Genomic DNA, 25,806 nt, shown 5'->3' on the forward strand with positions numbered 1-25,806 from the left:
GAGGGAGTAAATATATGGATCTGCAAAAGGGAATGGAGATAAGGCACACACAGAACAAAAAGGGCTGGGTCACAGAAGAAATAAAAAGAGAGATCAAGAGATAGATAGAAACAAATGAGAGTGAAAGCACAACATATCAAAACTTTTGGGGCACAGCAAAAGTGGTAATAAGAGGAAAATTCATATCATTACAGACCTATCTTAAGAAACAAGAACAATTCCAAATATGCAACCTAACATTACATTTTTAAAAACTAGAAAATGAAGAACAAAAGAAGTCCAAAGTCAGCAGAAGGAAGGAGAAGTAAATGAAACTGAAAAAAAAGTAGACAAAAGAAAAAGAAATACAACAAACAGCTGGTTCTTGGAGAAGATTAATAACATTGACAAACTCCTGGCTAGACTCACTAAGGCAAAGAGAAAGAACATAAACAAAATTGGAAATGGAAGAGAAGTTCTGACAGATACTACTGAAATACAAAGGATCATACAATAATACTGTAAAAAATTAAACAACACCAAATTTAATAGCCTAGAAGAAATGGACAAGTTCTTAGAAAGATATAACCTTCCTAGGCTGAATCATGAAGTACTTGAAAATCTAATTATACCTATCAACAGTATGGAAATTAAAATGATCATCAAAAACCTACCAAAAAGTAAAAGTCCAGTGCCAGATGGCTTCGACAGTGAATTCTACCAAATATTCAAAGATTTAATAGCTGTTCTTCTCAAATTTTTTCAAAAAAATTGAAAAAGAGGCAATACTTCCTAACTAATTTTATGAGGCCAACATTACCTTGATACCAAAATCTGGTAAAAATAACACACAAAAAAGAAAACTATAGACCAATATTTCTCAAAACACAGATGCAAAAATCCTAAATAAGATACTAGCAAACTGAATATGGCAACATAGTAAAAAGATTATGAACCATGATCAAGTGGGCTTCATACCAGGGGCACAAGAATGGTTTAATATATGCAAATGAATGAATGTGATACACCACATAAACACAATAAAGAATAAAAATCATATGATCATATCAATAGATGTGAAAAGCCTTTGACAAAGTACAGCATTCATTTATGATTAAAATGTTTAATAACATGTGTATAGAAAGAATGTACCTCAACATAGTAAAGGCTATATATGACAAACCCTTAGCTAAGGTCATACCTAGTAGTGAAAAACTAATAACTTTACCTTTAAATCAGAAACAAGATAAGTCTGCCTACTATCCTACTATTATTTAATATAGTATTGGAATTTCTAGCTAGAGCAAGAGAACGAAATAAAAGACATTCAAACAGGGAATGAGGTCAAATTGACACTTTTTCACAGATGACATCATTCTCTATGTAGAAAACTCTAAACAATATGCTAAAAACTATTCGAAATAGTAAATAAATACATTGAAGTTTCAGGATACAAAAGGGATGATCAAAAATCCATAGTGTTTCTATACTCTAACAATGAATTTTCAGAGAAAAAAAAAAGAAAAATTTTCTTTTGCTAATGCAACAAAAAGAATAAAATACCTAGGAATAAACCTGACAAAACATGTGAAGGACCTATGCACTGTAAACTATAAGACATTTATTCTTATTAAAGAAATTGAAGAAGACACAAAGAAATGGAAAGATATTTTGTGTTCATAGATTGGAAGAATTGACATAATTAAAATGACCGTACTGCCTATATTATATAGATTTAATGCTATCCCCATCACAATCTCAATGGCATTTTTTAAAGATATAGAACAAAAAAATCTTCAGATTTATATGGAATCACAAAAGACCCCAAATCACCAAAGCCATCCTGAGAAAAAAGAAGGCTGGAAGTATCATTTGCCTGATGTCAAATTATACTACAAAGCTTCAGTAATCAAAATGGCACAGTATTGGCAGAAAAACAGACACACAGACTAATAAAGCAGTACTGAGATTCCAAAAGTAAACCCTGATATATTTGGGCAAATATTTTCGACAACGAAGTCAAAAACATACAACGAAGAGAGGAAAGCAATAAATCAATAAATGATACTGCGAAAATTGAAAAGCCACCTGCAAAAGAATGAAACTAGACTGCTGTGTATCACCATACACAAAAATTAACTCAAAATGGATTAAAGACCTAAATATTAGATCTGAAACAATACATTGCATAGAAGAAAACATAGATACTAAATTCCTGGACCTTGGATTTAGAGAGGATTTTATGAATTTGACCTCAAAGGCAAGGGAAGTAAAAGCAAAAATAAATGAATGGGACTATATCAAACTAAAAGGCTTCTGCATAGCAAAAGAAACCATAAACAAGGCAAAAAGGCAACCATCTAAATGGGAAAATATATTTGCAAGCAATGCCTTTGGTAAGGGCCTAATATCCAAAATATATAAAGAACTCATAACTCAACAATAAAACAAACAAACAATCCAATTAAAAAATTGGCAGAGGACCTGAAAGGACCCTTCTCTCAAGAAGACATACAAATGGACAACAGACATGAAAAAATGCTCAATTTCACTGGCTATTAGGGAATTGCAAATCAAAACCACAATGAGATACCAACTCACATCTGTTAAAATGGCCATCATCAACAGGACAAGTAAAATGGCTATCATCAACAAGACAAGTGTTATAGAAGTTGTGGGGAAACAGAAACTGTCATACACTGCTGGTGGGAATGTAAATTGGTATAGCCACTATAGGAAATAGTATGGAAGTTCCTCAAAAAACTAAGAATAAAATTACCATAATTACTAGAAATATCTCTTCTGAGTATTTACGTCAAAATTCTGAAAACATTTATCCAGGAAGGTATGTGCTTCCCGATGTTCACACAGTGGCCAGGTCATGGATGCAACCAAAGTGTCCTACAATAGATGATTGGATAAAGAAGCTGTGGTACATATATACAATGGAATATTGCTCAGCTGTAAGAAGAGATGAAGTGCTGCCATTTGTGACTTCATGGATGGATCTTTAAATAATCATGATAAGCAAAATAAGTCAGACAGAAAAGGTTGAAAATAATATGATTTTACTCACATGTGGGATATAAGACTGAAAGCAACAAACATGACAAACAGAGACTCATGAACACAGATAGTGGAGTAGTGATTACCAGAGGGAAGGAAGGAAGTAGATAGGTGTAAAAAGGGTCCGATATTTGATGGTGATGAAAGGAATTTTAACGTTGGGTGGTGAACGCACAGTACAATAGATACATGATGTATTGTTGAATTATACTCTTGAACGTATTTGATTTTATTAACCAATGTCGCCTAATAATTTTAATAAATAAATAAAGTAAAAAACATAAAAAAGAAAAGTCTGAGAAGTTGCTGAAAGATATTGAAGGAGGCACAAATAATTTTAAAGATATTTTGTACTCACCGATTGGAATAATTAATATCGTTTAAGCGTTTATCCTACTATAAAAGAGAAACCAAAGGCCCAAAGTGGCATCATTGTGCTAAAAGCCCATGATGCCAAACACAGATTTATGCTAGATCTAATGTCAGCTTCAACCTCACCCAAAATATAGTTTTAATCAACTAGTCCTGACTTCTCTGGTCAGGTATCAGTTAGATCATCTGTCTCTTCGGCCCGCTCCATCCCCCATAATAAGAAAAGGGAATCTGCATGATAATAACACCTTTATTTCTCTTTCCTCCACTCTCAAAATGTCATGGCCCCAAAACAATTTTTTTCTCTTGTTAATACTTGGTTGCTCTACCTTTCTTCCTATTGAACTTCCATTTTATGCAACCCCTGGATGTACAACCCCTAAGCATGCCCTCTTTGTGGTATGTGGGATGCTGCCTATATATGAATCACTTAAAGCAAGTTAGATATTTAAATTTACTAAGCTGATTTTTTTTTTTTACTATTACCCAAAGTGGTCCACAGATTCGATGCAATCTCTATCAACATTCCAGAGCCATTTTTCACAGAAACGAAACAACCCTAAAACGACCCTGAATAGCCAAGGCAATCTTGAGAAAGTAGAACAAAGAAGGAGGCATCATATTACCTCATTTTAATCTATATTACAAAGATATAGCCTTCAAAACACCATGGTAGTGGCACAAAAACACATAAATCAGTGGAACAAAATAGAGAGCCCAGAAATAAACTCACACACATATGAACATGAATTTTGGAGAAAGGAGCCAAGAATTTACAACAGGGAAAGAACGATCTTTCCAACAAATGGTGATGGGAAAACTGTACAGATACCTGCAATAGAATGAATCGCATCACCATTCTAGAGGTTCATAATGAGTCACCCTAAGATGTGCATATGGATTATTCCTGAGTAGAATACAATCAAGACCCTGGGAGCCAAATAGAAACTTGTACTTTTCCTTTAAAGACTTTATATTGGAGCTTTGCTCTTTTTAAAAGTGATCATCAGAGACAACCTATTATGACCTAAGCATAGGGCAGGGCAAACTGTGATTACTGAACATTTGCTCTTCTTACTATCCTGAAGTGACCTCCTTCCCCTCTCAAGCCCCAGGTGCCTTATCTCATTCTTAGCTCAGAAATTAATGTACAACTCATTTTCTGTTTGTCTCTGACCCTCACATATATGTTTCCATATGGACACCACTGGGACATAGATATTTGATAATCAAATGTTGCCAGTGATATGGTAGATATTCTAGATCCAAAACTAATAAGACAATAATCAGAAGACCGGGTATAAAACCTAGTAATATGTTTATAGTGTAAGAGCCTGACACTAAACTTTTGATTTCGGAGACATTCATTTCAATGATCAGCATGTTGAATACGCATTTCGCAAGTGTCGAATTAAAATATTGACTAGGTGTTTTGTCACCAAAAAGGATTTATTTAGGAAAATGAAAGCTTTGCAACACAATACATGCAGACTTGGTAAGCCACCTGGCACATTCTGGCCCAGGGGCAAAGGTGAAGGAGTATTTATTGAAGGGAAAAGGAAGTTAGAACCACATAGCTTTATTAAGAGAGGAGAGTAGGCATCTGAAAAACACAAAGGAAAGGGCCTGCAGAAATGACCGACTCAGCCAGTTAAAGTCCATTCCTGAATACCCTATCCCCTTGCTCAAGGACTCTCCAGCTAACATGTTTTCCCATAGCTACCTCCCCCACCTCGAGTACTCGCTAGCTCACATCTGTTGATTCATAGCTTGCTATCCAACTAATGTTCTTCCTTATCTCTGTCGCTGTGTAGGAATAACAAGACTGCATAAAACTGCTTGTTATGTTACAACTGGGACTCGGCCTTTGGATAGGAAGCTGCTGAGACAGTGTCAGACTCAATAAGTGCTACTTTCTGCTTATATCCTCAGTGTCCTGTCTCTCTGAGAATCCTATAACAGTGTCGATAACACCAAGGTCGCGGGTTCTACAAGGCACAATGACCCGTAAATAGATAAGACCAGTGGTCTGGAAATTCCTCTCCCCTTGCAGCCCCCCACTTGTATCTCCCCCTCCCCATCCTGAGTCATGAAGTGCACATAGAACCTCAGACAAAGGAATCACATGCTCCTTGCATGGACACTACAGAGGTATATAAGCTGTAATAAATATAACCAAGGGGAGCTTGTACATAGTACAGTTAACCCCCACGCGCTCCAACGGCCAATAAATTCTCCTTCCTCTAACAAAGTTGTCTGAGTGTCCAATTACCTCCATTGGGTGTTGCTTCCTGCAACATTATTATAAATATAATAGTTCTTCCTGTAAGGTTCCCGCGATTACATAGAGTGAGAGTAATTCCATAAACCCTAACTCCTCTTGTAGAACCTCCTGACCGATTCCATTTGCTTAAAGTTCAGGTCAGTCTTTATCACCAGCTATATGACATGGCTACTAGATAAGCACCCAGGCCCCCCAACCAAGAAAGGTCCCTTTTGAAAGCCCTGGGTAACCTAGATACTTGACCACATGTGTGACCCTATTTTTCACTTCTCACACTCTAATTCCACTTGTTTTAAATTTGCTTACAAAATGCAACTACACAAAACCTAAGCTACACTGCCATTGGACCCCAATAAAGGCAGAGCCCTCTATCCATTCTCTCTCTCTCTCTCACTCATTCTTTCTCTCTCTCTTTCTCTCTCTCTCTCTCTCTCTCCCCCCCTCCCCCACCCAATGAAACCTCCTGTGTGGTCTTGGGTGTGCTGTGTGCCCGCCAGTAAAATAAAACCAACCAAAAGTGAGTTTGTACCCACCCAAGTGCACAGCAAATCAATGAGAATTGACACAGAGTTTTTGCATTGAAAAAATATTGGCTATTTTATTGAAAACAGTGCCACCAAGAAGAGCGGGAAAGCCAGTGCACAAAAGCCCAAATTCCCTAATGGCTTACAGATAAGAGGTTAATATAGAGCAAAGATCATGAGGAATCATGAGTAATGGGTTTGGAGTTGTGGGTCTCACTGATTGGCCCTTAAATAAGTAAGTGGCTAATTTTTATCTACTAATTATCTACTTGCATCCTGGTGTTGCCTTGTCTGGTTTCAGGGATATTCTGGTGGGGTGCTTGTTGGCTTTGTGGGCTGAAAACATCTTAGCAACACTGGTGTGCAGGAGTGGGAGTACTATAACTTCGGCTCTTACTCATCACGTGCTGTTAGTATCTCCATCACTTGGTTACTTATCCTTCCAGCAGCCTAACTGGTCAGTCCTCAGCTAAACACTTTCTGTAATTGTTAACAGGGAACCATATGGCTTCCTGCCAGTGGCTGTTAGTGTAAACTTACAAACAAATTTAGTATTAGAGATATTTTTCTGGGGTTTTAATTCTCTGGCTTTACCAGAACCTGTGAGTAATAAACCTGGTGCTTTCATAATTCCCTGATGCTTATTACAAATATAATAAGGACCACAAACGCTGATCCAGCTACAACGTTGACTCTGGTCTGAGTAACTAGCAATAGCGGCCCAAGCCAGTGCATGAGGCCTTCCTCACCTATAGTATCATTATCAACAGGCTGAGATTTAAAGGGAGCAATTATGAAGTCTATGTTATCAGGAAGAGTGGTTAAGATACTGATTAAATAGAATGAGATACCAAAGTGAAAACTGGAATTTCAGATTTTCCTAAAATAAAATTATAACAATGAGCTTATTGGCAAGTGAAATTTTTTTCCACGTGATAATACCACTTACAACTACTTCATTCGTAAAACAAGAACAAATTATTTACAGTGATATATGTCATATGAGAAGACATTATTTTTAGGAAACCCATGTTGCCTATTAAGAAACAAATATTTTCAAAATTTCTGCTCAAAGTTGGAAAAACATTGTGGTTGTAGGAAAAAGGACAGGGACAAATTAGAAAGCATAATAAAGTAGTTACTCAAATTGTTTAGAGAAGTTAAGCTCAAACAAATGAAAATTCCAAGACATGAATAAAAGAAACAAGTGCTCCAACCACAATCTGATTTAAAAAATTAAAATTTCTGATTCTGAGGCTTAAACAATGAAATCAAGGGAAAATTTTCAGCCTCAGGACAATTGTCCCTTTTATAGTTACCATCCCAGAGAATCTTTGCAAGGCCCTCTTTATGTCTTTATTCCTAAGACTGTAGATGAAGGGGTTCAGCATGGGAGTGACCACGCTGTACAACACTGAGGCTACTGCACTTGACTGTGAGGTGTGGGTAGCAGCAGAGCTGAGGTACACTCCTAAGCTTGTACTGTAAAATAAGGAGACAACCAAGAGGTGAGATGCACAGGTAGAAAATGCTTTATACTTCCCCTGAGCTGATGACATTCCATGTATGGAAGATACTATCTTAGAGTAAGAGTAAAGGATACCAGCCAGGGGAACACCACCCAGCAGGACGACTGCAAAATACATCACCATGTTAGTAAGAAACGTGTCAGAACAGGCAAGTTTAATCATCTGATTGAGTTCACAGGTAAAATGAGGGATTTCTAAGTCTGTGCAGAAGGATAGACTCATCAACATTATGCTTTCTAACAAGGAAACCAGAGCACTTACAATCCAGGACACCAAAACTAAAAGTCCACAGAGCCGGGGGTTTATAATGCCTGTGTAGTGCAAGGGGTGACAGATGGCCACAAAGCGGTCGTAGGCCATCACAGTCAGAAGGAAGTCATCCAACACTGAAAAGAGGATAAAAAAATATATCTGTGTGATGCAGCCTTCATAGGTTATGACTTTGCTCTGTGTTTGGATGTTCACCAGCATCTTTGGGATGGTGGTAGAGGTGAAACAGATGTCCACCAAGGACAGGTTGGAGAGGAAGAAGTACATGGGTGTGTGGAGGCGGAGGTCTGAGCTGACGGCCAGGATGATGAGCAGGTTTCCAAACAGGGTGATCAAGTACATGGAGAGGAATAGCCCAAATATGCAGGGCTGCAGTTCTGGTTCTTCTGAAAGTCCCAGAAGAAGAAATTCTGAAACTCTTGTAAGATTGTCTGGCTCCATGTGGTGGAGGTGACTTACAAGAAAGAGAAAAACAACATGAGTAATTTTTATACAAACTCATATTACTCATATAGCTTTAATGCTAGAATTTATATTTTGCAGTTAAGAAATTAATTTCAATATGTTTATATGAGTCTAGTTCCCTCTTGGAGTCCTGTGCCATTTTCTATTAGGAATTTTTGTCCCATTCAGCTTTTTCTTTGGAGGGTCCATGTATTTTACATTGTTAATAAGATATTTTTTATGCATTTCCAAAATATTCTTTACTAGCCATGTTTGGGCACTGTCTAGGCTGTGAGCCAATGATGAAGAAAGAATGTAGAAGAAAATATAAAAACATATAACATTTTAGATAGTGACAGATAGTATGAAGAAAAGGAAAGCCACTCTAAAGGAGAAAGTGATTAGTGCATTCTATTTCTTACAAGTAGTTAGATGAGACTTGTAAACAAGATGACATTTGAGCAGAGACTTAAAGAAAGAAAAGGACAGAGATGCAAGGTTATGTGGGCAAATGCATACTCCGCAGACGGAATGGCCGGCACAAAGGCCCTGGGGTGGAGCAGAAGGGGTTAGTGATGTGCTCAAAGTTAATACCAGAGTATCTGTTGGGCCTTGATTATATTTTCAGGCTGCTCCTAGGCAGTGGTTCTCATCCTGAAATGATTCTGTCCCTTGCACATCTGGCAATTTCTGAAGGGGTACTGCTAAATACTGACAATCCATAGGAAAGTGCCCCAGTAATTATTATTCTTTCCCAAATATCATGGTAAAAGTTGAGAGAACCTAGTCTGGAGCAGCAATTCTTTAACTACAATGTATATGTGAGTCACCCTTTTTAACGAGGAAACCAGAGCACTCATGATCCAGGACACCATAACCAAGAGTCCACAGAGCCAGGGGTTTATAATGCCTGTGTAGTGCAGGGGGTGACAGATGGCCTCTAGTTCAAATGCAAATCTTCATGAGCCCAGAGACTCTGAGAATCAAACAATCTCCCAGGTGGTGTTATTGCTGTAGTTTCTGGTCTGCGGACCACTCTCTGAGCAGCAAAGGTGAGGTCCTCTGTTAGGGTCAGGTGTAGGTAGTTTTAAGTTTTCTGAACCAGTTATTGTCTTTGAATGTTACTTAAACAAAGTAACGTATTTACTCATTTCACAATTTGTGATAAATTCTGTGTTTATTTCTTTCACATAAGGGACCTTGAGTGCCACATATGCTTTTGAAATAGAATTCCTAGGAGGCGGATTAAAAACCTCCAAGATGTCCACAGCCTAAGCCCCATGGCCTTTGAATATGGTATTTTTATAGCAGGTAGGATTAGGGAGGGTAGCAGGTGAAACAGAGTTGCTAATCAGCCTAATTCAAGGCAGAAGATGAGTCAGGATCATCTAGGTGGGACTAAGGTACCTCTAGAAGCAAAAGAGGCAAGATGAAAATGCTACATTGCTGACTTTAGAGATCGAAGAGGGGCCATGAGACAGGGAATGCAGGTGGCCAGAATGCAAATGGAACTGAAAAGAAAACAGATTTTACTCTGAGATGTTAGAAGGAACTCATCCCTGCAGACATCTTGATATTAACCATGAGAAGCATTCAAGCTTCTGACACTCAGAAATATGAGCACAAATATTTGTTTTAAACAAGTAGTGTGGAAATATTTTACAGCAGCAATAGAATCTAATACAATATTTATTCAATAAAATATGCCGAATTTTAAATTAAATGAAATAAAATAAAATGAAGCCTCTCCATTCATTCATTAGCGTACTTCGAATAAGGGAATATTACATTGAAAACCCATATAAAGGAGAAAATAAATTTTAAATCGATTTGAAGATATTATACCCCATTAGCTGGTACAGTTAAGGTCATCACTGGATATAAATAACATGATCTGACTACAATGTCTTTGATGCATTAAATTTAAGATGCAATCTGTGACCTTAATTTCTCCTTCTCTGAACTGCAAAATCATTGGTTTCTCTGCACCCTCTATTCTTTGCCTAGAATTTGGTCAGTCCTCCATTCATATTCCTCAAGTCCAGGACAGAATTTTTCATTCGAGGTATGGAATAATGATCACTGGAGGGAAAAGTTAAGTATGAGACAGGAATTCCTACTGTTCCAATAGAGAAAGTAAATGGTTAACAAACCCAAAATGTATGCACTGTGATCAGTAATGAAATAATTCAAAGTGAAACTATTTGGTACTCCTCTTTAGACTTATTAAATAACTTTTTTCATTTGAATACTGAGCATACGAGAAGATACTGTAATGGATGTGTCATGAACTGCTGTTGCAAGGTAATATCTATTTCCACTGGTCTGGATCTTTTCAATGAATATCAGATATGCTCAAACACAACCCATCTTAGTAATTTTATGCAAACACTCTCACTTCACTATACCATCTTCTGCACCTAACACTCTATTTCCTACTCCCCGACCAACAAAACTCCTCAAATAATTTTCATTTTATTGCAATCATTTTCTGCATCTCACTCATTCTATAGTGTCTGACTTCATGTTTTCACCCAACTGGACCCTCATTTCTATGACATAATCATCAACTATAATGCCTGTACTGCAGATACATGCGTGTTAAAATAATAAATAGATTAATGATAAATTACTCAACCAAAAATATAACAGTGATCACTTATCTCTGGGCTGAGCTGATTGTGCTCTCATGTGCCTTGGGTAAGAGTTCTCAGCTTCCATTCTCTCTGATGCTGTCCTAAACTTCTGGGCTCTCATACTCACCTGGATGGGGTCTCTGAGGGGGAAGACTCTGTCTGGAAGTCTGAATTCCTCTCTGGGTAATTTGTGATGGAGACTGAAGCTCTGTCTCCAGACAAGAGAGCAGAAGGAAGTGAAGCATCAGTTCTGAGCCAGCTTGTGAGTCAAAAGCAACAACTGTGTCCTGTCCACCAATGCTGTACAAGCTGAGGGACTACACAGAGGAAGTATCACCGCTCTCTCACTCACGCGCTCTCTCTCTCTCTTTCTCTCTCTATCTGCTCATCAGGCATCTCCCTCCTGTTCTTCCAACCTCTAAGCACATGATTTCTCTCTGGGCCTCTGGAATAACAGAAAGGAAATTTTTCCTAATGATTCTCTGACCCAAGAGACCAGGTTAGAAGTCAAATGAATTTAGTTTTTACAACTTTGTTTCCTTTATCTCCCTGAACTCTAACCTTCCACCACCTTATTTCAACCCTGACTTTATGTTTTCTCCAAAGTCTGAGAATAAAAATCTGTCAAGACTAGGTCCCATGGATCTGTAAAGCACTGATTTGTAATGGGACTCAGCCCTGATGTCTCCAGAGAATTGCTATTCCCTCTTTAAGGAGAGGAGAGTGGGGTTCCTCTTGATATGCAATCCCATGCCACACTCTGGCTTCCTTACTCATTTGTGAAAATAACGATAAATTTTGTACTTATATCACAAGGTAAGAGCTGTCATTCAGGGCCTCATTATAAAATATTTTTTAATTACGAGAGATACATTTCAATATTTTTATGCCATGTAATCTGAATTTAATATCTTATAGACTTCATCTGATTTAAGTTTTTTTAAAAGTCTGTTTTATGAGGTAGTATTATTATAAACTCAATTCCCTTTTGCAGAATTAGGGCTTGAAAAAGTTTATTGATCTACCTGAAGTTACAAACTGAGTGAGGGATGGGTCTTGATTAGGATCTGTCGGGGTGCTTCCAGTTTTCAAACTCGGAATCAGTGATTTCCAGTCAGAGATGGTGTTGGCCCTGGGCTATTTGACAGTGTCAAGGGAGGCTGTTAAACACTTACAACACCCAGCACAAGTAATTATGTCTAACTGAGAAGGTGAGAAAAACCTAGTCTGGATCAGTACTTCTTCTAATTCAGTGCTCATATGAGTCACCCAGGATTCTACTTCAAATGCAAATCGTGTTGGTCTAGAGAGTCTGAGAATTAAACAATCTCCCAGGTGATGTTCATGCTGCAGGTCCTGGTCTGAGGGCCACTCTTTGAGTAGCAAGGCTGTAGTTTTGTGTTTAGAGTCAGGAGCAGGTAGTTTTATGTCTTCTGAACCAAAAGTCATTTTTGGATGTTACTTTGAACAATTAAGGTGTTCACTCATTCCAGAGGCTATTATGAATTCATTGTTCAATTATTTTATATAAGGATGTATGAATAACATCATATAATTCTAAAAAATACCGGATTCTCGTATATAAGGGCCCTCGAGTGACATTATATATTTCTGAAAAAAATTTTATAATAAGAAGCATAAGAGCTTCCAAAAGACATTAATATTGTAATCCCCAGAAACTTTTAATACATTATTTTTCACCACAAGGTAGGATTAATATAGCAGATGGGATAGTTTGGCTAGTCAGATGCCTTTATGAGAACATTGGCCGTGATTATGCGGGTGAGACTAATGTCATCACCATCATCCTAGAATGTGGAACGGGAAGGAAGAATAGTTGGAATAAGAGGAAGACAGCAAGATTCTACACAGCAGGCTTTGAAGATGGAGAAAGGGCCATGAGCCAAGGAATGCTTGTGGCCATGAGAAGCTGGAATAGGAGAGGAAACAGATTCTCTCTTGGAGCCTCCAGAAGGAACTAACCTTGTAGAAAACTAAATTTTAGTCCATTGTCTCATCAGGCTTCTTACCGCCGGAACTATAGGCATATATATATTTTTAAATCCTAGTGTGATGATTAGTTATAGCAACAATAGAAATGTTATATAGACATTTATCTAATAATTTATTTTTGAGGAAACTACTTTAAACATCTTGGTTCATTCATTATTTTTTTCTTGGGTTAAACCATTTTGTGTTGAAACTCATATTAAGTAGAAGAAACAAATTAAAAGTCAAATTGGGCATTTCCCCATTAGCACATACAGAGATTTCCCCATTTCATGAATGTAAATGTGGTTCTGAATTTGAGAACTTTAAACAATATAAGAAAATAATTCATTATTAAAATTAGAGAAAACCAACCCATTTTCAATCTTTGTGTCTACATTTCTGTATTTTAAAATTTTTATGTCCGTTTAACCTATCATTGTATTCATTTTTATCCTCTCCAACATTGTTTAACATTTCTTTTCAACATAAAAAAATGGGATCATTGAGTCTGTATATATGCACATATGGAAGTTAGTGTTTTTATTAAAAATATATAAATACACAAATATACAAAGTACCAACTCATGAAAGAGTTTCTGGACTAAAAAAATACTTTCACAGAATTCATTTCTTGTGTACCACATTCATCAGAATTATTATTATCCTATGTTACCATAAGAAAATGAGGCTCAAGGAGATACAATTTTTCAGTTATATAACAATGCAATTAAAGCTTTTGTACACTTCCTTGAATTATGTATAAGCAGACCCATGCAATATGTACTCTGAATTCTGTAAGCTCATTTTAATTCAGTAAATTTAAAATTTTACATATGTACAAGGGCATCAAATATTTGGTGATGAAAGGAAATTTAACTTGGGTGGGAACACACAATGCAATATACATATGATGTTTTATTGAATTGTACACTTGAAAATATTTGATTTTATTAACCAAAGTCATCTCAATAATTTTGAAAAAGAAAAAAGTGCAGCAAAAATAATCTAATGACATGGCTCAAGGTAAGATGTAGAGCACAGGTAGCTGAATGACACTTTAATGGAGGAGGGAGAAATATTATTTGATAGAAAGCAAAGTGTTTTATATGGATATAAACACAGTGACATTAATATATGGCAATTTACTTTTGGTAAACTCATTTTTTTGTAAACTAGAAGATTATACTACATATATAAATAAACTGTCATAAATTAGTTCAAGACAGGGGTGCATTACAGCCTTACATGGATAAGCTGGAGAAACACAATGTAGAGACTCATAGCTGATGTGGGCCCATGAGTATCTGAGCAGAGATCAGAACAACTCCCATCATATAACCCCATTGAAATAAATCAATCAACTTAGGATAGTTTGTTATACAGCATTAGTTAACTGATAAAATATAAGGGAAACAAAACTGAAGGTAATTATAATAATCTGCTGTTTTATAATTTTTGGCATATGTTCTGATATTTAACAACAGTATTCATGATTATTCTGTTATTTTTATTCCTGCCATCCCAAAGAATTTTTTTAGAGATACCTTTATGTCTTTGTTCCTCAGACTGTAGATGAAGGGGTTCAGCATGGGTGTGACCACAGTGTACATCACTGATGCTACTGCACTTGAGTGTGAGCTGTGGGTAGCAGCAGAGCTGAGGTACACTCCTAGGCCTGTACAATAAAATAAGGAGACAACTGAGAGGTGAGATGAACAGATAGAAAATGCTTTATATTTCCCCTGAGTAGATGACATTCCACGTATGCAAGAAATGATCTTAGAGTAAGAGTAAAGGATACCAGTAAGGGGACCAACACCCATCAGCCCAACTCCAGAATACATCACCATGTTATTAAGAAAGGCATCAGAACAGGCAAGTTTAATCAACTGATTGAGTTCACAGAAAAAGTGAGGGATTTCCAAATCCATACAGAAGGATAGCCTCAACACCATTAAGCTTTGTAACAAAGAATATAGGACACTCATGATCCAGCACACCAGAAGCAGCAGTCCACAGAGCCGGGGATTCATGATGACTGTGTAGTGCAGGGGGTGACAGATGGCCACAAAGCGGTCATAGGCCATCAAGGTTAGGAGGAAGTCATCTAATGCTCCAAAGAATAGGAAAAAGTACAATTGTGTGATGCAACCTCCATAGGTAATGACTTTGTTCTGTGTTTGGATGTTCATAAGCATCTTTGGGATGGTGGTGGAGGTAAAACAAATGTCCACCAAGGATAGGTTGGAGAGAAAGAAGTACATGGGTGTGTAGAGGTGGGAGTCTGAGCTGACGGCCAGGAGGATAAGCATGTTTCCAATCATAGTGATCAGGTACATGGAGAGGAAAAGACCATATATGAGGGGCAGCAGTTCTGGTTCCTCTGAAAGTCCCAGAAAAAGAAATTCTGAAATTCGTGTATCATTTCCTGGTTCCATGTGGTGAAGGTGATGACTAAAACAAAAATTTTTTTTTAAAAAGCTGAGTAATTTTTACACATCGATGTTCCTAACATGTTGAAATTCTACAATTTCTATTTCGTTCTCTCTAAATATATACATACATCTTATATGTATGTATACATATATAATTTTGTAGAAATCTGATCCCTTTTAAAAATGTCTTGTGATAGCTCTGATTACTAAAATAGTCCCATGCTCAGCATTTCCCCCTATAAATCATGTATTTTACAGGTTTCATGAGAAATTCTGTATTATATTTGAGGACTATATACTGAGTCCTAACCATTTTCTCATCAAAGAGTGCAGGGTCCTGAGAAACAGATTTCCTATAATTCAATGATAGAGAAAGAATATTAAAAAAAAATAAAATATCATGCTGTTTTGATCACTGTAGCCTTATAGTATAGTTTGATATCAGGTAGTGTGATATCTCCAACTTTGTTCGTCTTTCTCAAGATTACTGTGGCTATTTGTGGTCTTTTATGGTGCTACATAAATTTTAGGATTATTTGTCCTAGCTCTCTGAAAAATGCCAATGGCATTTTGGTAGGGATTGCATTGAATCTATAGATTGCTTTGGGTAGTATGATCACTTTAATTATATTGATTCTTCCTACCCATGGGCACAGTGTATGCTTCCATTTATTTGTATCTTCTTTAATTTCTTTTTTTCAGTGATCCTTAGTTTTCTGAGAACATTTAAGGAACAAAAAGAACAGATTAATCAAAAACAACTCACAAATATAGAGGACAATTTAGTGATGAACATAGGGGAGAGGAGGTTGTGGGCTGGGAGAATGGGGCGAAACTTTAAAGAAGTACAAATTAGTAGTTGATAGATGGTCTTGGGGATGGGGAGCACAGCCTAGGAAATGCAGTTAGCAGTAATATATTGGCTAGGTGGAAAACCAGAGGAGAGAAGGAGCAATTAGGGGGATCATTTTATAAATTATGTAAATGCCTAACCAATGTACTGTATACTTACTTGAAACTAATATAAAACGAAATATCATATATGATGTCCATCTGTAGAGGAGCTTTGAAGGAAAAGAAAGTAGGTATAAAAGAGAATGAGTGTGTTGTTATTTGTACCAGAATTGAGAAAGACATGCAAAACAAGGTACCATTTGAATAGAGATCTCAAGAAAAAGGGGAAGACAGGAAGACTTCTGGGGGAGTGTGTAGCTTGCATGGGAAAGAGCCAGTGCAAAGGTCTTGAGGTTGACACTTGTCTCAAGTAATCATGGCTGAAAAGGAAGCCATGTGGTGAGAAGAATAAACAAGAGAGATGATAGGGTTGGTGTTAGAGAATGTGGAGGGATGAGATGGCCTGTCTGTTACAGATGAAACTTCAAGACAAAGGGATCCCTCAACTATGTGTTGTTTCTCACACTTTCTTAATTTTATTTCCAGGGGATTCTAGAATAGAAATGATCTCTTATTTATTTCCATATGTTGGTTGGCATTCTGCATTTATATTTTAAAGACATATTTTGGAGTATATGAGCTAGGTACCCCTGCCTTGAGAATTGCTCATGCTATACAAACTACACACACTATATCATCCTGGGGCCATGTTACTACTAAGTCTCTACTCATCCCCAGACACAATATGAGGAAAAAAATGATACGAGGCAAGCTGTCAACAGATTATCTTCTTTTAGACAATATAGAAACAGTACCAAATTCCAGTTGGTAAGACTCCATAGAGATGTAAAAATGGGACTCCATATTGATATGACTTTTTTATGCCCTGTACTTAAAAAAATTTAAATAAAAGAGATAAAGTCACTGAGAGAGAGAGAGAGAGAGAGAGAGAGAGAGAGAGAGAGAGAGAGAGAGAGAGAGAATCTAATAAGCTGTCGTAGGGGGGTGGGCATCCCTGAGAGATTGTAATGAGGAGATTACAACCTTTCTTTGGCAATGTGACAACTCCAGTTATATCCCATTGCTTGAGGCCAAAATAATTAACAAAATAGGAAATAACAATTTATTCAAATGAGAAAATACCAATACGTTTATGCTGTCAAGACACCTTTAAAACAAACATCTCACTAGAAAATGTACTGAGAGAATAAATCTGCAATTTACAAAAGGAAATACATGCATGAAAAATGTTTTTTTTTTAAAGCTGAAATGAGAAGAGATTTTTAGAAATGACATTAACTGCAGAATTTTTGGAAGCAGAAAACGTGGTTTTGATTCTCAGATCTATCACTTTTAGGTTTTTGAAAAAGGACAGATAGCTAGACCAGTCTAAATGTTAATATCTTCACCCAAATACTGCAGAGAGTGGTATTCATCCAGAATGGTGACAGATTTGAACAATATGTGTAACATGATTAGCGCAGTTCCTTCCTGTGGGTAAATGAGAGGTTACCCCTGTGATGAGATAAGGTTGATGATTTTCTTCTACCTCTTCAGTGTCTCCATCGCTTCCCCACCTCTCGGTCTCCAATTCTACAGATGCATTTCAATTTCTGTCTTCTCTCCCATCTATCACATGATGGACCCCTCTAACCAAATAGATATTCCTAAAGCCTAAAAGAGGAATTTCTAATCAGCTTTGTAATCAAAGCTGAAATCAAACTCCCTGATATAAATTCCTCCCCTAGTGACTCCCCAATGGAGATAGAAGCCAAAATTCTGTAGCTTCAAATAAGAGCTCAACACTTTGCAACTTTTCCACCAGCATCATTCTCACAGGGCACCCCCTGCCTTCACTCACACTTACTCCCAAACATTTAACTTAACTTCCAGCTTCACCTGATGTCACAACTTTAGGGTCAGGGTGTCTACACACCCATTTTCGGAGCCTCTCCATTGGCCTTTTGGGAATATTTCACCACCTCTCCATCCTCCAAACTCTACATCCTCTTTCAGATTGCCTGCATCTTCTCCTTCATAAACCTTTCTTTTCCTTAACAGTGTCACAGGAAAAGGACACATTTTCATGCACTTAATTTAGGTGTTTGGGTTTTCATCATGTAATTAAAAAAAATTTCTATGTCTTTTCTTCCTGCGACACAGTGAGTGCTATGAGGCACTACCATGTTATACACATCACCACTCTCCTGCCTGACTTAGCTGAGTTGGGTACAGTAGCTGAATAAATAAGCATTCCATGGAGGGATGAGAGAACATGTTCTCACAGAAATTGTTGTTGATAAGAGAAAGAAGAGAAGAAGGAAACACTGACCTAGGTGTGGAGGACATGCCAGAGGAATGTTTTCCATATTTTGTATCCAGACGCACTAGGGTGTCAGACTATGGTTTGTAAGAATTAGAATAGAATCAAGAAGGCACTAAAGAACATATGAGAGTGTATTACCTATAGTAAAAGTACACACATAATTGTTTTATGGTTTTCTTTGTCAGTCAAGTGAGTGAGTACGTGTGTGTTTGTTTGTGTGTGAGTGTCTACATATGTGTGTATTGCTGTGTTTGGTTCAGGCATGCAGGATCTCAATGTAAAAGGAATGTCTTACTTTGGGACACAATAAAAAAAAACTCTGGATTCTACTGCAATAATGCAAGATTAGTTTTAAGAGACTAGTTCCTGTCAATGAGAGAAAGGCAAAAATGAAGACTCACAGAGAGCCAGGTGCAGAGAGAAGAGGCAGCTGGCATTTTGCTGCAGTTCCCTTGGACTCACGGGACCTCACACTGACTGGACTTTTAAAGCCCTCCTGGCCTCATCATGGTGTCTACCTCAACCCCGATCTAATTATTATCCCTGCATCTATTCCACATTTATTTGATCACACTTGTTTTTATATGGCCCAGTAGTGGATGAGGCTTTACTTTGCAGCATCTTTCCTTTGCTCTTCTTGACCTTTAAGTTTTGACCGCTTTTGTGTCACATCAGATGTATACACTTATCTTTGTTCTTTCCTGGTTTAACATGCTAAAGCATCCCCAGATGTAATTTATAAACTCTTGCTTGTGCTACAACTATTAGTCAGTCCCCTTTCTTCCTACATTTATCCCTAAGGACATGAGATCATGCCAACATATTTCATTACACTGGGCCTTCTACATTATAGTGTAAGTTCCAATGAGAAGGGACCTTGCTTATTTCTTTTACTTAGGTGGTTTCATAAATATGTGTATTTATATAGAAAAAATTAAAGAATGGAAAAGTCGTAAAAGGAAAAGAATGGCAGTAAATGTAAAACCAGGTTGAATATTGTAGATTCAAATGATTCTATTTAATGAAATTGAATAAAAATCTAGGATAAACTTTTGAAAGAATATAAAATAACAATGATTAAATCACATCTATGTGGATCTCTAATTAAAAATTAAATTATCCAAACCAGAAAGTGAAAAATAGAATATTTTTTTATAAAGGCAGTAATACAAGCAGTAGCTACAAGTTATCATTTCTACCTATAGAAACCCAAATGGAATTAAATATGCTTAGGAAAAACAGAGAGGTGATCATTATTTGAATGTAAAGAAATGACTTTTACAAGGTGGGAGGTGGTTGTTATTTTTAAAAACACATCTAACCGCAAAAAGCAAAAAGGCCGTGATAAAGAGAAATAGATGTGAAATAACACAATATGTATAAAAGGATATGATTACTACCTAAAAATGCAGAAGAACCTTTTATATTTATAAATTAATGTGGGGCAAGTCTTCTGGTCAAGATGGTAAAGTAGGTAAATGTTATGTTTGCCCTCTTTCACAACCACATCAAATTTACAACTAAACTGCAGAACAGGCATCTGTGGAGTCACCTGAAGTTTAGCTAAACAGAAGTCCTGCAACTAGAGATGCACAGAAGAGGCCACATTGAGACTGGCATGAAGGGCAAAGACGCAGAATGAGTTGGTCCCACCCACCTGTGGCAGTTAAGATTTGGGAGGGACATCTTGGCTGTGGAGATCCCCCTGGTGGGAAGAAGGATCCTGCCCCACATTGGGCTCCCCTGACCAGGGTTTCAGTGCCAGGAAGAGACATTGCCACAGCCTCTGATTGCAAAACCAGTGGAGATTGTGGCTGAGGGAGATGAAGGATGAGGGAGTCACAGGCATTCTTCTTACGGGACCCATTCACAAATTTACTCAGTAACCAATTCACTTGCTCTGAGCTCCAGCTCTGGGACAGCAGCTTAAAAGGTGCTAGGGGCATACGAGGAAGAGCTGAGTTGTCTGGCTTAAGGGTGAGGGTGGGAGGGGCAGCTTTCTCCTAGACATAAGTGCTGGTAGAATCCACTGTCTCTTTGCTGAGGCTTCTCTCCTTCCATATGCAGATGTGTGTGGCTACAATATCTGAGTCTCTGTAAACCTGGCTAACACTGGTCACTCTGCCCTGGTGATTCCCTGAGACCTCATGCCACCCAGCTTGCTGGCCCTTGCAAGTCACTTCCAGCAGCTTTTCCATACAAATGGCCTGTCTTGGCTCATGCTTCCAACTTTCCTAAAATCTCTCAGGGGTTCGCAAAACCCAAACAAGTAGTGTTTGGTCTTGGCATGCCCCATACCTCTTGTTGAGCATCTTATGATTGGCACTAGCAGCAACTGCCCTTGGTTTGTGGCTTGGCTTCTTAAGGTGCCTCCAAACCGAGTATGGGTGGCAGATATCTGAGAATTGTTTAGTGACTTTTGCTAAATGGTCCCGGGCAGGGCACAAGTGGCAGCTGAACTTGGCCTGCAGCAGAACCCCTTCCAGGAGGCCCCAGGGCTGCCACAACTTGTGGCAAGCTTCATACTGATCCAGAGCACCACCCAGGGCTGCATCTGAGGATGACACCACCAACGGGCAGACTGGGCAGGCCCTGGAGTCTTGATAAAGCAAATTCTGCCATTTAAGGTAAGCCTCTTACTGGTCAGTCCTCATAACTAATCAGTCCAAGGGCCAAACCCTCCCATTGATGTGCCAACAGCAACCAAGGCTCAACTACAACAGGAAGGCACACACAACCCAGCTCAGGTAATCAGGGAGACTGTGCCACTGGGCCCTAAAAGACACCTACTACATAAGGCCACCTTTTCAAGACAGAGAGACATAACAGATTTACCTAATATATAGAAACAAAAACAAGGAGGAAGCTGAAATGAAGAGATATAGAAATATGTCCCAAACAAAAGAACAGGACAAAACTTTAGAAAGAGAACTAAACAAAATGGAGGCAAGCAATCTATCAGAGGCAGAGCTCAAAACACTGGTTATAAAGTTGCTCAGTGAACCTAGGGAAAGAGTAGATGAACTCAGTGAGAACTTTAACAAGAAGACATATAAAAAGAACCAGTCAGAAATGAAGAAAACATTAGAGGGAATCAATTGTAAATTAGATGAAGCAGAGGACTGAGACAGGTAGCCAGTAGATAAGGTAGCAGAAAATACCCAATCAGAACAGCAACAAGAAAAAAAGAAAGAAAATCCACCCCCCCAAAAAATATGAGGACAATTTAGGAGGACTCTAGGACAACATCAAGCATAACAATGTTCGCATCATAGGGGTACTGAAAGGAGAAGACGAGAGATTGAAAACCTGTTTAAAAAAATAATGACTGAAAACTTCCCTAACGTGGAGAAGAAAATAGACATACAAACCCAGGAAGTACAAAGAGTCTTAAACAAGATGAACCCAAAGAGGCCCACACCAAGACAAATTATAATTAAAATGTCAAAGGTTAAAAACAAAGAGAGAATCTTAAAAGCAGCAAGAGAAAAGCAGTTAGTGACCTACAAGGGAGCTCCTATAAGACTGTCAGCAGATTTCTCAACAGAAATTCCCTAGAAAGGATTGGCAGGAAATATGCAAAGTGATGAAAAGCAAGGACATACAACCAAGATTACTTTACCCAGTAAAACTATCACTTAGAATCGAAGCACAGATAAAGAGTTTCCCAGATGAGAAAAAGCTAAAGGAGTTCGACATCAAGCCAGTATTACAGGAAATATCAGAGGGACTTCTTGATGGAGGAGGAGAAGCAGGAAGAGGAAGAGGAGTGATTAAAAATATGAATAATAAAATGGCAATAACTATATATTTATCAACAATTGCTTTAAATGTAAATGAATTAGATGATCAAATCAAAAGACATAGGGTGGCTAGCTGGATAAGTAAATAGGAGCCTTACATATGTTGCCTACAAGAGACTCACTTCAGGTTGAAAGACACACACAGACTTAAAGTAAAGGAGTGGAAAAAGATATTTTATGGAAATGGAAATGAAAAAAAAAAAAAAAGCTGGGGTAGCTGTACTTACCAAACAAAATAGATTTTAAAACAAACTATAAGAAGAGACAAAGAAGGACCCATTTAAATCCCATTTCTGGGTTTTTATCCAAACAAATCCAAAACACTACTTAGAAGAGATATGTGAATCCATATATTCATTGAAGCATTATTTTTAAGAGCCAAGATATAGAGGCAACTCAGTTGTCCATTAACAGATACATGGATAAAGAGGAGATGGTACATAAATGCAGTGGACTATTAGCCATAAAGAAGAATAAAATCTTGCCATCTGCAACAACATGGATGAACCTAGAGGGTATTTAACCGAGTGGAGTAAGTCAGACAGAGAAAGACAAATGCCATATGAGTTCACTTAATGTGGAATCTAAAGAACAAAAGAAATGTAAAACAAACAAACAAAAAACCCCAAACACATGAATACAGAGAACATTATAATAGTTGCCAGGTGGAATGAGTTTGGGGGGCTGGTTGAAAAAGGAGAAGCGATTAAGAAGTACGAATTAGTACTTAAAGAGTCATGTGGATGTAAAGTACATTATAAAGAATAGAGTCAATAATATTGTAATAACTATGTAAGGTGTCAGATGGGTATTAGATTTATCAGAGTGATCACTTTGTAAGTTATATAAATGTCTAATTACTGTGCTGTACACCTGAAATCAATACAATATGGTAAGCCAAATGTAATTGGAAAATTAAATATTATTTTAAAAATAAATATGACAAAATAATGAATAAAAAAAGTAATGGGAGGCCACAATAAGACCAACCAATAGAATTGACCACAAAAAAATTTATAAATTTTCATACATTTCACCCAGATACTTCTATACGTGTATAAAATAATTCATTGTTGAACTGTAAAAAACTTTGGTAGAACAAAACTTCAATTTTTGTTTGAAAGTATAGCATCCTAAACCACAATAAAAAAACTCAGTTTTCACTGCATAAACTGTGTAAAGAAAGTTCACAATTTACAGTAAAGTAAAAGGCTTATAAACCAAAATATATACAGTTGCACCAAGAATAAAATAATTGCAAAGAAAAACCCTTTAGCATTCTTTTTTATTTATTTATTTATTTATTTATTTCTTCTTTTCCTAAGGGCAATATTTATTGCTACCAGAGGCTTTTATTAGTAGTAAATGGTTGGTTCTGAACACAATACCTTATTCAGCCTGCACAGGGAGCTCAGGATTCAGAAGTCATTCAGTAGACAGAGGGAATAACTTTTATTGAGAAAGTCCTAATAGCTTATTAACATAAAACTAGGGTACTGAATTCAATTAATCTATGTTACTGACCCAAGTCATAGAACTGCCAACATATAGACAGTCTCTCCCATTTATAGTGTAAAATGGAGCTTATCAGTTACCAAAAAAGAAAAAAGAAAGAAAAATAATTAAATTTTAGTTGTTACATATTTCTTTTCTGAGCACTGGGATATATAAATTTTATTACAAATTTTTAATTCATGTGTCAAAAATGCTTTCAACAAATCCAAGAATGTCCTAATTACATGCCACTTTTAAACATCAGCTTAAGATAAAATAAAAACAATAATTTTGTTTCCAGACTCTAGATATTGAAATGAGACAAACACAAAATTCAATGTGCTAATGTGAGTTCTTTTTCTTAGACCTATTAAATAATGTTTTTTTATGTGAGTATCTAACATGAGAGAGGATACTGCAAAATGTTTCTCTCAGAAATGGCTGTTGCAAGGTACTATCTACTGCCTTGGTCTGGATGTTTTTAAAGATTACAAACGTGCTCAAATAAACAACTGTTAAAAAAAAAAACTCCCTCACTTCCCTGTTCACACTTCCACACCTAATAGTCCGTTTTCCTACTCCCCTGAACTGCAAAACTTCTTGTGTATGTTCTGATTTACTGGAACCACTTTATGCCTCCTATTCCTTCTTCATTTTCACCCAATGGACTTCCATTCCCATTGTGGGACTGTCACCAATGATCCATGCATTGCTGATTTCAATAAACATGCCTCTTAAAAAAATTAAATTAATTAATTTTAAATTAGTTAGTGTACCCAGCAAACAGACATGGCCATCTCTGGCCTCTGAGAGAGGCTGATTAGGTTCTCAGGTGACCTCCGGTAAATGTTCTCAGTTTCTGTTCTCTCTGACCCTTTCCTGGACTACCTACTGGGTTCTCAGACTCACCTGGGTGGGGTTTCTGAGAGGGAGGATTCCGTGTTGAAGCTGAATTCCTCCCTGGATGGTCGATGATGGAGACTGAAGCTTTGTCCCCAGACAAGACAGCAGGTAGGAGTGAAGCATCAGTTCTGATCCAGCTTAGAGGTCAAAAGCAACAGCCATCAAGATCGAGATGCCAGGGACTACAGCAGAGAAGATATTTTCATCTCTTTATCTGCTCATTAGGCTCTATTTCCACTGTTACTCCCACCTCAGAGCCCTGATTTCCCTGTGGGACACATGTCTGGACTGAAAGAAAATTTTCCTGCCCATTCTCTGTCTCTAAGAGATCAGATTAGAAGTCAAGTGAATCCTGTTTTTGTAACTCCTTGTTCATGACACTCCTGCCTACCCAAGGTCTCCTCTCTCAGCACCTTATCCTAATCTTGAGTTAAAGTTCTCTCAAAAGTCTAGACTGAGGAAACTGTCTGCATTAGGTCCCTTTTATCCTCAAAACACTTACTTGTGGTGAGACACAACCTCTAATAGTTCCAGAAAAATTGTTATTTCCCTCTTCAACAATGAAGAAAACTGTGTGACTTTGGTGTAAAGCTTTGGGCACTACATTCTTTGGCTTCCTAACACATTAATCTATCGGGATTCAGAATGAGCCACCAAAGATGTGCCTCTGTGGTATGGGTATTATTGTGAGCTAAAACCAATTTTACGTTCATGCTCAAGAGAAAGGTCTACCCCTTCCTTTAACTACCTAATTAAAGAGTCATCCTCAGACAACTCTTTAAGCATTCTTGTATCAGGAGCATTATCTCATCCCTAGTTCAGACCATCTTGTATACCTCAATCACCTTTTCTATG

At 37.4% G+C, this 25,806-nt stretch overlaps 2 protein-coding genes across 2 annotated transcripts; both read right to left on the bottom strand.

Annotated features, from left to right (window-relative positions):
* Nucleotides 1-7,496: 7,496 nt before the first annotated feature.
* On the bottom strand, nt 7,497-8,486 carry LOC107504610 (olfactory receptor 7A17-like). Its single transcript, XM_016133972.2, has one exon. The coding sequence runs from the start codon at nt 8,463-8,465 to the stop codon at nt 7,497-7,499; it is 969 nt and encodes a 322-aa protein (XP_015989458.2). The 5' UTR covers nt 8,466-8,486.
* Nucleotides 8,487-14,589: 6,103 nt separating this feature from the next.
* LOC107504611 (olfactory receptor 7A17-like) lies at nt 14,590-25,067 on the bottom strand. Its single transcript, XM_016133973.2, has 2 exons — nt 24,958-25,067; nt 14,590-15,550 (listed from the first exon to the last, which is right to left on the bottom strand). Exon 2 carries the CDS (start codon nt 15,532-15,534, stop codon nt 14,590-14,592), a length of 945 nt encoding a protein of 314 aa, XP_015989459.1. The 5' UTR covers nt 15,535-15,550; nt 24,958-25,067.
* Between the last annotated feature and the right edge of the window lie 739 nt (nt 25,068-25,806).

This window comes from Rousettus aegyptiacus, unplaced genomic scaffold (genome assembly GCF_014176215.1).
Source record: "Rousettus aegyptiacus isolate mRouAeg1 unplaced genomic scaffold, mRouAeg1.p scaffold_m13_p_16, whole genome shotgun sequence".
Classification (NCBI taxonomy): domain Eukaryota; kingdom Metazoa; phylum Chordata; class Mammalia; order Chiroptera; family Pteropodidae; genus Rousettus; species Rousettus aegyptiacus.

Excerpts from the sequence above, each read along its gene's own strand:
- LOC107504610 (XM_016133972.2), bottom strand. The coding sequence starts at position 8,465 with ATGGAGCCAGACAATCTTACAAGAGTTTCAGAATTTCTTCTTCTGGGA.
- LOC107504611 (XM_016133973.2), bottom strand. The coding sequence starts at position 15,534 with ATGGAACCAGGAAATGATACACGAATTTCAGAATTTCTTTTTCTGGGA.